Source organism: Mugil cephalus, chromosome 14 (genome assembly GCF_022458985.1).
Source record: "Mugil cephalus isolate CIBA_MC_2020 chromosome 14, CIBA_Mcephalus_1.1, whole genome shotgun sequence".
Taxonomy (NCBI): domain Eukaryota; kingdom Metazoa; phylum Chordata; class Actinopteri; order Mugiliformes; family Mugilidae; genus Mugil; species Mugil cephalus.
Genome location: NC_061783.1, coordinates 19,145,000 through 19,157,507, shown reverse-complemented (window position 1 = coordinate 19,157,507; position 12,508 = coordinate 19,145,000). Strand labels below are relative to the sequence as shown.

Here is a 12,508-nt window from a genome sequence, read left to right as displayed (position 1 = left end):
CCGCAAATCAATGGTGTGGCCATCAGTGGGAGCGTCGCAAACACTCTCAACTGACACGAGCGTTTCTGTGGGGAATGGCTCGGCTGGAGCGAGGGAGGATTACCTCAACTGTGCGGTTTACTCAGAGTTCTTCAAACATGGCAGCTTCAAGTCAAACTCATTCTGTCTGCGAGCTTTTACGCCACGACGGATTGGTCGCTACGTGAGGAGGAGCAGAATCCTTTAAATCGTTAGGTGTTTGTTTTTTCCATTAACTATAGCTCAGCGCTGTGCAAAGCGTCCAGTGTTTAGGTTAAATACGGTAAAAATAAGCAATATTGGTTGATGTTTTGCATTAAATGCAGCCAACAGAGGTGATGTAGGTTAACGTGAAGGGGCAGAACATGACTGTGATGATGATTTGGTGCTTGTGGGAGACAATAGAGGGCGACTGTGGCTCAGTAGGTGGAGAGGTTAGAGGTTCAATCCCCAGAATGTGCCACATGGGAAAGTGTCCCTGAGCAAGACAATAAACCTCTGTGACTGCGAAGGTTTGAGGACCAAAAGATAGAAAGGTGCTATATTAAAACAAGACCACTTACCATCACCAGTAGACAATAGTCTGAGTTACCGAGCTAACAGAATGCTAACAGACGAATGCTAACATGAGAGAACCTGACTGCACACGTTTCAATACTGAATGTAACGTAACGGAAAAATCTCCCAGTCAAACCACAACCCAGTTAAGGTATAAAAAAAAAAAAAAAAACATCAACAAAACTAGAGATGCAGTCAAGTCATGTTTCGTCCAGTCAGATCCTCCTCTGTTACGAGACTTTTCACCCTGACTCCTGCACAAATATTCACTGAGGTCACATGAGGAAAGGAAGCATTTTGATAGGATGTCGTGGATGTCTTGTTCTTGAATACAAATAATTTTAAAATAAGTAATTGTAAAAAAAAAACTAACAATAAAAACAACGTTATTTGTTCGGCTCCAGCCCTACTACAGGTGTGTCAATAATCAAATACATACACGTCCTTGTACTCTCAGGTTTATTTTAGGTCATACATGAAACATGCACAAAATACAAAGTAAAGGATGGAAAGACACTCTCTGACGCAGACGTTACAAAGATTAAAGACAGAAAACCGACTCACCAGATGCAACGACTGTACTGGCCCAGAGAGTGTTTTCAATGCTCAGACTCTCATGGATCTGTGGCTCTGTGTCTTCCTAAAGGGAGGAAAAACAGACAAAAAAAAATTAATATTAACTTTGCAAAATGACCTTCTCCCAATATATTGGTTGGACAGAAATATATATTAAAAAAATCATATTTAATGTGTTTTCTTTTAAAGTCACAATGTGTGTTTGATTTGTCATTTCACAGAGGAAAGAAAATATTATATTCTAATACTAATAAGAAAAAAATACCTCAATTCTGCCATTAACTAACTTCTAATTAGTTCTTCTAGAGTGACAAGAAAACAAAACTAGGATGAGAAAGGTGAATTTTGCCTTAGTAAAGGCCGAACATGTAAATCAGCTTTTTATCTTAAGGGTTCACACTTTAATTATCATTATTAATGACAGACTGGATACTATAGCTCAGTATTTTGATTTATTTGGTGGTTCTGAACTTTTTTTTTTTTTTTTTTTTTTTTTTTACAACCGAGTTAAATAATGTCCATTTAATTAATTATTTTTAAGCACAACAAAAAAAAAAAAAAAAAAAATGGCTTACACCATGAACCGAGTTCAGCTGAGGCTCGGCTGTGCCATTAATTTTCCCCGAGCGCCTCACACAGTTGTGCAGACTGAAGCAATACAGTAGTCCCTCTATCAATACCTTCACTAGATTCGGCGCGGCGATAGAAGCTCCTTTTAAAACAGTATAGAGTGCACGCAGATGAGATTGTAGAGATAAATAAGCCCCCGGGGAGCCTCTTGTTTCACCCTGCGCCCACTTCACCCCTCTCTTAAATAAAGACAAATGCTGAAAATGGCTGGAGTCAGGAGTGCAGCGTCGAGGCTCCTGTTTCGGCTCATGTTGCCCGGCCGATATGATAATTATGATACCTAAGCACCCACATCCTGTCAATCCACTCAAACTTGGGGAAGAGGTGCATGAAAAATGAATGGCAGGTTGCGGAGCGCTTGACCGCTCTGACTTTGGCATCGCGCTAACGGTGTTCATAACTGCAGAGGGTCTCAATAAAGACCGCAGAAACAAAGCCGCCATATCCGTCTCGAGAAAGGAGAAAAAAAAAAAAGAAACCCTCATAAATAGGTAAGTTCATTTGCTGCGGATCTGTGGGAACCCATTTTTTTTCCCATCCTGCCCAGAGTAAAAGCACACGCTATGCAAAGGAAGGCCGCGGAGGATGAATGAGCGCAGGAAGTGCTCGCTCACTAAGCCTGGTGTGTGGCCAAGAGTGAAGACGGACCACAAAGCTCTCCTTTGTACCGGAGCTCTCCTCTCTGTGGGGGCTGCGCTAATCTGCTATTAATAAAAAAAAAAAAAAAAAAAAAAAGAAATCACTGAGCAACAAGCAAGGCAGGATGGATAGAGCTGGAGCTGCAAGAACCTGCCTGTGATGTAAGAGGCATGCCTGCTGGAGATAACAACGGGCCCAGATGGACACACAAGACCTCATTGTTGTCGCTTGTCAACACATCGCAGTGATACACATCGTCATGTCAATCCGGTTTCTATAGAGAAATCTGCATGTGTTTGAGATCTGGTTTGCAGGTTATAAATATGTCAACGAGCAACAGTACCCTTGTGAAATTCCCCTCGAAACTGTGTATGTCCAGCTGAGGCCTCTGGGCGTAGACGTAGGCGTTGATGGAGAAGAGGTCCTAGGACAAGAAGACATGACAGACAGAGAGGAGTCAATCTCTTCAGAACTGCTCAGTTAATTCACAATGAAACCAGGGTGTTGGCAAGTGCTTTACCACACAATATTATTGTGATATTAAAGTTTTGCAATATTCTACACTGAGAAATCTTAAATGTGGCTTAAAATACAAGTTGTACATCAGAGGACAGTGATAATTTATTGGACAAATTGAGTAAAAAAAACAAAAAACAATATTAATCCAAATTATTATTTTCCAATTTATTGCACTTGCACAGAAAAAGAAGTGGAAGTCGTTCACAATTGGCCTAAAATGTGACTTTTTTTTAAAAAAAAAAATCGATATTGTATCGGAAGAAAAAATATCGCGATATATTGCCTTATCGATATTTTTTCCCCCAGCCCTAAGTCCAACTATCTTAGGCTAGGTCCAATGATTACTGTTGTTTCGCCACTACGATGAGTTAAAATTTATTACGACGTGCAGGGTTCATGCACATGCTCTGAATCTTCTTCTTTTTTCTGTAGCAGAAACAGCGCCACGCACAGGCCTGGGTATGTACTACAGCCTTTCTACAACTAGATGCGGTTTTGCAATGGATCGATCTTTACGGTGAAAATCTCGAAAGGAAACAAAAGATTGTTTTAGTACGTTTGAACGTGACCTTAGTTTGTGACAGTTGACTTCAAGACATCTACTTCCTTCTTGAAGCACAATTAGAATTGGATAAACTTTCAACCCTTCGGCAATAAACTTCCTCAACAAACGGAAATAGACTCTTTTTTTTTTTTATGAGCCTGTCAAAGATGAATTTGTAGCACTCATGCCAGACAATAAAGTTTGTCTTATCTTATCTTATTAGATGTTGCCTTCAAATAGGTTTGTGTTTACAGCGTTAACGAGAATGGAACACGTCACCCAGTCGTTACCCAGTCGTTAGCTCGCTAAACTTTTAGCCTCTGAGGCCAGCGGCACACATGTTGCCCTCATGAGCTCATGATTACTGCACACAAATGCTTTTGACGTTGAAGAGATTTAGGCTTCATGAGCAAACTTCATGTGAGTGGCGCCCTCTAGTGGTATTCAAAATCTCGTAAACTGTAAATCAAGATCCAAGTTCAGGAGTTGTCTAGTTCCCTCCTTAAATCGTCATTATCCCCATGACTTTTTGTGATAATAACATTATTTTTCGAAAATCAAGTTATCCAGTTGTCAGCTGGCTATGCTGTTAGCCTTGATAGCCTCTAGATGGCAACAGTTGCAGCAGTGTCTCTTACGGCTCTAACCGCTGCATATTTTGTGTAAATACAGGAAACTGTGAGGTTACAACGTAGAGTCTTGTTTTCGCTTTGTGTTCATGACATACGCTGCCTTCAAATGAAGCCATAAACAGCGCCCTACCCTCTTGTGATATTTACAACTTTTTATAGCGTTCTCCTCATTATTTTATTATATGTTAAACAACCACCTTATCTTTTCTTTACACTGTTGTATTTGCTACATTAATTCACCCAGTTGTTAGCTCGCTAAGCTGTTAGCTTCAGCGGCTTCTAGGCGTCAAAAGTTGGCAAGAAGTGGTTTCCTTTTAGCTTAAGTTTGGAGTTGCCAATTGAAGCATTTTGTGTCTTAAGTTCCATTTCAATTAAGCAATATCTGTTTTTGACAGTGACGTCACATTAGGGCACAGAAGAACGCAACTTCACGGTGCACAGGCAGCGCTGGTGATCGATTGTTGGTTTTTCTCTTTTTCTTGAGACTCGCTGACATAAATACAGATAGGGCACCGACAGACCTGTTCTTTAAAATAAATCCTGCCTACTGACAAAACACAACTTATATAAACTTGGAGGATTTACAGAAACAAAACACAACCCTCAAGAAGCCGTGATAATAAACACTGAACCGTCCGTCATGTTCCACTCGGTCATCCTAACGTATAAGCCAGCAGACTATGGCCTGTCAAGCACCCACCCCCACCCCCTTACCCGTCTCCCCCTGCAGTGGAACAAAATTGATTGTAAATATTAAATTATTCAGGCAGGCATGCATGCATGCAGCCTCTGCAGCGGCCGGACGGCCCTCAGTCGTGCTCAGATAGTGTTCTCCTGGTGAGAACATGGGCAGAGCGGTTAAAGAGGAGCAGGGAAGATTATTTTACTGAACCCCCGATGGAGAGTAATGTTGCTCCAGCTTTTTAGAGACAAAGGCGTGGAGACTCGGAGGAATCGTGCAGATATAACCCTGGTGAAAGGGGGGGCAAGCTAAGTTTTTGTTTCCACTGGAATTGGTGGGGATTTGAACAAAGAGTAAACTGCACGTTTTAGTCAATGAGAAACACGTGAATAAAGGACTTTCAGTTTTGTGTATTAAAATCAATCGTTAGCCAATAAATCCAATACATCTGACCTGGCTTTTTTCTATTCACAATCAGCAGACTCTAACTAATAATCTAGATCATTGGTTGTTGCAAAACAGGATCAAGCTGCTTCGTCCTGACTCAAAAGTCACAAGCTGCGAACCGAAAAACGAAGACAACTTTTACAACCTTCCGCTCTCTTGAAATCTAATACAGGCTCCACGGCTCATTCATCAAATGACATGCTGAAACTTTAATTCTCTGATCACATTAAGCAGCAGCAAAAAAAAAAAAAAAGAAAAAAGAAAAGAAAGCAAGTCAACGTAAATCTTAAGTGTTGAGTATCGCCTCCAGTTAAAGGAAGCTGTCGTCAGGTTCAGATTGTTCCTTCTGTCTGTCATCAGTGATTAGGTTTCCATCACAGCAAGGACATCTGATGAGCAACGCTCTTAAGAGATAACACACAACACTCCTTCACTTATTCACAGACGGCTTGTCGTGTTACCAGAGATTGACTAAATGCATCCATACCCCCACCGCCGGTAGTCGTTGCGTGCAGCCGACGGCAACTTTCAGTTTCCAGTCCGTCTCTCCGTCCAGCTGATCTGTTCTGATGAAACACGCACCTGGAGGGAAAAAACAAAATATGCACGTGTTGTGTTACATGTGTTACTGCTTTATACGGCTAATTCTTTATGTAGATCATAGGTTTTCAACAGAGGGATCGCAAAATCTTTGGTTGATTAGACATTTTTTATACATTCTTTTAATTTTTCCTCACAAATTTAAAGAAAGCCTGTTCTATACTTATATGTAGGTATATTTGTGTCAGTTTGGTTTATGTTTGAGGCAGTTGCACAGCCACCCTACTTCTGCACATGTTTGAACTAAAAACAAAATATATTTGAACCTGTGCATTATTTAAATAGATTAATACTGAATGCAAAATCATAATAATGATGTATATTTATAAATAGCACTAGTTTAATATAGAACACTTACAGTAGGTTGGGGGTCCCTAGTTAATCTCTCCATCAGTTTGTCAACAGAAATGGTTAGGCTGTATTTCAAACATGCACATATGTGCATTTTTGGACAATTTCATATATTTACATAAAGATTTAAGCAAATCCTGTCAGTTTATGTGACATATCGAGCACATAAAGAGGTTAGAAATACCAATCAATCTCTAAAACGCATGTTTTACGTGTATTAAAGAACAAAATCTTGCTTTCTGCATATCAAGTAATTGTTTTAATATAATAAATCAACTAAACCAGTGCCAGCAATGAATTAATAAAGTGCCTGTAGCACAGCGCAAATCATCTGTAGCTGCTTTCAACACCACGGGGCCTGATAAAATTTGAGCAGTGGTGACCCGTATTGATCGGAAGATAATATTACATATGAAACTGATGGATGAGAGCAACTATCTGACAGGGAGGGTAAAGGGCAACTATAAACCATCCCCGGAGGGTTAAGTATGATGGAAAACATTAACACAAGGAGGATGATTCATGCTTCCCTCCTGCTGAAACGGCAGCACGGCTCCTCGAGAGCAGGGTGGGTGCACGAGAATGCGAGTGGGAAAAATATACGAGCCTGCGCGCGCAAGGAGAAAGATGCGTTTTATGCATTTGCGCGCGTTTGAGACAAAGACGTCAACAAATCCCTGCCAAGCGTATTGACATACGAAAGATTGATGGAAATGATGTCCTCAGAACATTTCCTTCCTGATGCCCCCCAGAAAAGAGCCAGGATCTGACGTGGCTCATTGATTAATTGGACTTTGCATCATCAGTCACTTGAACAATGTAGGATAAATCATATGAATCACAGGGTGACTCGATCGGATGATGTCAAAAGGACAGGAAGTGTGGGGAGGGGAAAAAAAAAAGTCGTATTTCCCACACAAACGACCACTTTGTTAGAGACCCTCGGGCCACTCGAAGTTCAGCTGTAAGTCGTTGTATGTTGAAGATGCGTTTCCTTGATTCACATTAATACAGAGGCCAACGGTTTGAGCTGCTCACCAGTTTTCTCAGATGTCCTCAGGAATATCATGTCTGCAGGAATCCTCTGGTTCTACACACAAAAAAAAGAAGAAGAAGAAGAAGAAGAAAACATTTAGAAATGCAAACGGTGGCGAGTTATTGAGCACAGAGACGAAAGCCTCTGGAATCTTCCTGAATAATTAAACAAGGTCAATACCTTGACCAGAGAGTAAAGGAGAAGCCGTTTTGTTTTGTTTCTTTGCACAGAAGCAAATATTTAATCTGTTCAGCTTTATCCAAATGCAACAAACGAATGGTATAAGAAGAAAATAGCAACAACTAAATGAAATAAGTGCTAAGGCTATTTATATCAAGTATAGTCACACAGGATTTTCCATTCATATTAATGCACCTCATCATTTATCCTTCCTATTTATACATATATTACATACGTACTTCTGCAAATTGTGCATATTTTTGCTTATATATTGCATTTTTATGTATTTCTTTTGTTTTTTTCTTTTTACTCGTGTTTTTCTTTTGTATGTGCAACCAGGGGCGTCACTAGGTTTTAAGGACAGCGGAGGCTTAGCCCCCCAGGAGATTCACAGCAAACAAAGACTGAGAATTTATTTATTATAAAACCACTGGGGAGACCAGGTGTGCGTTCAGTGATGTGGACGCAAACTCTAAATGACACTTTGACGTGAAGGGAAATGGGTTGATTTATGATCATAGTTAAGTTATCACATATTTTATATAATTATTTATTTAAACTCATATTGTGGCCAGTTTACATTTAATTTGATGGCACTTTGTTGTAAAAGAAATAGATAAAACAACACCAAATTTTTGGTCAAATAAACACCAAATTATTTAGGGGGCTTAAGAATATTTTAGGGGAGCTTCAGCTTCAGGCCCCCCAATAATAGGCCTAATGACACCAGTGAGTCCCTGTATGTGCAGCCCTTTCCCTTGTGGATCAATAAAGTCTATATAAAATATAAGTTTAAGTTAAAAAACATTTTTGTAAGATGATAAAATGTGTATCCTTGAGTCAAATAAGCAGCTAAAACAAAAGAAATCATCCTTGAGTGCACAGACATCTACAGGAGAGGAGAGATTTACCTTCTCAACAATGATCAGGTCTCCAACTTGTATGTCTGAACTTTTCACTTGAATTTTACCTGAGGAAAAAAAAAATGAATGAAACAATAGAAAAAGATGAAGAAAAAAGTGAAAGACAACACACAGCAGGCCTAAAATAACTCCAAATTAAAATGAAACTCTTTAAAGTGCTATGTAATAAAATGCAGCCATTGATTTCTGGGGCCTTGAAAACGACACCGACTCTTAAAACCACAACCCACTTTTTGCAATTGTTCTTCTCTTTCCCTCCTCACCTTCTAACAGATTGATTACCTCCAGTGTGATAATGTAATACCCGTCTGTTTTCATCTCTGGTCTGAGGCACAGACAAAAACAATGGCACAAAGGGTCACGCTCAATTATCCCGCCACGACCCTTCCTTTTTCTTTTACTGTGCTCACGACAACACGTATAAGTGCGCACACGTGCATAAGGGGAGCGAAGAGGGTGTGAAACGCTACGATCCTGGTGACGGTCATGGATATCACACAAGGGGATTTTAAAACCATTCAACGAAGGGACAGATCTTAGATTATACTCCGTTCAGAAATCTGGAGGAAAAAATCGATGCAATTACAGCTTCCGTTGAAAGCGTAGATCCAGTGGAGTGCTGTTACTAAACTGCACGGGGAGAGCTTGATTATATACGCTGTAATATCCATTATCATAATGTCAGCAAACATTACAGGAACGAGGAGGACGGAGGGGGGGGGGGAGCTTCCTCTCACCGACCTCTCACTGTCAGCTTGCTGTAGAGTTGAGAGTTCATCTCTTTGTCGCGCTGGTAGCGTCGCACTTCGTCCACGGCCTCACGCACCATCGTAACGGCCAACACGAAACCCTGAGAGAGTTTCAAACGTCGGGTTTATCAAGAATCGATTAATGTAAACGAGGCTTAAAAAGAACAAACATTAGGAGGAAAAAATGTTAATTACTAAATGTTGGTTAATAACTGATAGGGCACAAGATCGAAACAGTTAAACGTCATCTCCTTCTAAACTGGAAATCCACAACAGCTCAACACACAATGGATGAATGAATGAGGTCATGTCCTTTTTAAAAGTAGAGAAAATTAGATATTCAAAAAGTGGAAACATGAATAAATTCTACAATACATGTCACGTTTTTTTTTCTTCTCTTTTCCTCTTAATTTTATTTGATTTATTCTTGTATGCAAATCTTAATTTAATGACGTACACAAACATGTTTAATTCTGACACCAATGTGCCCAAAGTGCCTTTGTTCTTGTATACACATTAACAAAAAAAATATTATATACACCCATCAGCCATAACATTGTGACCACACAAAGGCGAAGTGACAAGAGACTGACCGATATGGATTTTTTAGGGCCGATACCTTTTTTTTTTAACACCAGCCTTGACTGACGGCCAATACATGCAAGCGATATTTGGAGCCGATACTGATTTTAATGATAACACGTGTTACAAGTCTCAATTTAACCAAAAACATAAACATTTATTTAAGAATGTTTAACGTTGTTACGCATACAAAATAAACAACTACGAGCTGCACGTACTCTGCTAGTGGGGGAGGGTCAATGTATGGGCTGCATATGTTTCGGCGAATGCACCCGAGCATTGGCCGATATATTCGTCCACCTCTAGAAGCAACTATCACTGACTACCTGGTTTTCACTGCAGCTGTAAAGTGATGGTGATGGAAGACTCATGAGCGGATTAAATCTTATTGATGAATGGGGGGAACTCTCTCTGACCCATGGGGTCCAGTCTAACAGACAAGCTACCGTAACTCTGATTTCTTAAAAAGTTGATGGTGGCTGTGATATTTAGGAGTCAGAACACTATGTGTTGAACATGCAGCTGTAGATCAATCAGAGAGTCCATGTTGACCCTTGTATGTTAAAGAAATGGACTATAACGGACACGTGAGCATCAGGACTGGACGATGGAGCAATTTAAGAAGGTGGCTTGGTCTGATAATTGCAGCATGTGGATGACCAGGTGTCCATGCTTCGCTTATCTGGTGCACACATGGCACCAGGAGACAAGGAACGAGTTGGTGCTATGTATCAAAGTAAAATCCACAAAAATGCCAGGATCCAAATTTCACATTAGACCACAAAGAGCTCTTTAATATTACTCACTTCACTAGTAAGTGGCTTTAATCATGGGAAAAATAGTGTAAAAATAGCTAAAAAACACACAACTAAAAACAGAACTGCATTTACCAGAGGCGCCCAGTACGTGTACAAATATCCAATTTTCAGCGATGGCACAAACTGGGAACAGGCCACCACCAGAAAGTAGAGATTGAGGAAGAACTTGAACTGCTGGTAGAGAACCTGAGAGGGGACAGAAGATACACAGCGTTGAATGGACATGTCAGCAAAGATGACGACACGCCGCAGACAAGACAAAGGAGGATGCGTCGGCCTCGACGAATCAGACAGGATGGGCAGACTGTACATGTGCCAGCAGGGAAACGAGATACACGTTAATGCTGTTAAGTTTACATTAACCTAATGGAAACTCTGACACTTTGTTTGTTTCAAATGGCGTTTCAAGGGTACGGATGTCACGAGGCCCGGGGGTAACCTGGTACACCGTCGGTTAGTGCTGCAGAATAACCCAACGTAGACAAACAACGCAAGAAAACAGAAAGACAAAATCCACAGCTTGCGAAGTCAGACACTTTCTGCCATTAAGAAAACCAGTGCAGCACCTGTGACTTACCGACTTTGCTAATAGGCCATCCATCAATGGGAAGGCCTTAGTATTCTACTCATGTAAGGTCAAGATTTGAATAATGTTTGCAATAATGAGAGTCTAGTGTCTAGTCACAGATTATCAGAGACAATGGGATCAATGGACGATGCTCTACACTTAATGAACCCCGCCGACCTTTAGGGAAAAATGCATACTGCTAAACTCAATTTGTGTGTATTTAATAATTCAAAGAGGAGGGAGGAAAAACAGAGCCGTTTGGTTCGGCATCGACGGGAATATCTACGTCTCTAATAGACGGTTGACATTTAATGGCCCGAGCCAAAGGCGGCGCTCTTAATCATGGAACCAGTTGCTTTTTAATAAGTAACTCTGATGGATCTTTAATGTCCCCTACAGTGTAAACCCTTGACTTAAAGACGGAGTAGTTAACAATTAGATCCGCTGAGCGCTGCTGCGTTTTATATACTGCTAATGTGTTGGGGAACAGGATAAACTGCAACTGTGCTGCTTTTAAAAAGAGTGGGGAACAACAAAAGCCATGACTACGGCACTTGGAGCATAAAACGTGAAGTGGAACAGGGCGTTGAAGTGACTCACCCCAGGCACAAAGGTGACGACATTGTACTTCTGGTTTTTGATGGCGTTTTTGGGGTACTTCTCTTCACATTTCTCCGGGCAGCCGAGCCAAACCGTCCTGGCCTTCAGCTCCTTCTTCCTCCGGCATATGTGAGTGAGGCAGTCGCAGCAGCTTGGAAAGGAAGATTTAAATGTTATTTTTATGATTAGTTTGCTTTCTGCAGCAACAATGGTTCCTGGCTTAGGGGTTGGAAATGCCTTAAAGAGGTCACAAAGAGAAAAAAAAACAACATTTCATACGCAAATTGCACATTTTCTAGAGACCATTTCTGAGAAACACTAATTTAAACCATAGGATTTCTACTTGAATAGAGAAATATACTGACTAGGCGACAAAAGTAGCCTGAAAAAGTATTAGTATATTACAGCCTCCTTCAACAGAAGAAGAAGTAAATGGCATCTAGAAGGTATTACTTTTTTTTTTGTTGGTGACAGCTTGTCACGCAGGAAGTATCAACTTTTTGACCATTTCTGTACTTTTACGCACTTTTAAATGCTAATTTCTTGCTAATTCTTTGCAAGTCCAACACTTCCACTTATATAAACGAGCAGTAATATTTGTTTTATAATTTTTAGCCGCGTATTGCCGCTGCTAACCAACGTACCAATATTATTGTTGTGTATTATTACTGTGATATTTAAGAGGAGTTTTGAAATTAGATGGATTCCCGTTGACTTTTTGAAAAGTATGTGACTTTCTATCAACCTGGTATCAGCGGGAGCTTATCTCCCACATCTGATATCAAATGCAAACAGTGGTGATAGCGTGCGGGTAAATTTCAATGAGAGCAGCTTGATGCGAGCGTGACCTAAACTG

At 40.4% G+C, this 12,508-nt stretch overlaps 1 protein-coding gene across 3 annotated transcripts in view; it reads right to left on the bottom strand.

Annotated features, from left to right (window-relative positions):
* Positions 1–12,508, bottom strand: part of atp9b (ATPase phospholipid transporting 9B) — a 47,180-nt gene that overhangs the window by 27,937 nt on the left and 6,735 nt on the right. For all 3 annotated transcript variants that reach the window (XM_047605448.1, XM_047605449.1, XM_047605450.1), the window contains 8 exons: positions 11,653–11,803; positions 10,557–10,670; positions 9,077–9,185; positions 8,324–8,382; positions 7,235–7,286; positions 5,733–5,827; positions 2,765–2,845; positions 1,141–1,216 (listed from right to left, as the gene is read on the bottom strand). In XM_047605448.1, coding sequence (XP_047461404.1) covers positions 1,141–1,216; positions 2,765–2,845; positions 5,733–5,827; positions 7,235–7,286; positions 8,324–8,382; positions 9,077–9,185; positions 10,557–10,670; positions 11,653–11,803 — 737 coding nt within the window. The remainder of the gene's footprint in view (positions 1–1,140; positions 1,217–2,764; positions 2,846–5,732; positions 5,828–7,234; positions 7,287–8,323; positions 8,383–9,076; positions 9,186–10,556; positions 10,671–11,652; positions 11,804–12,508) is intronic.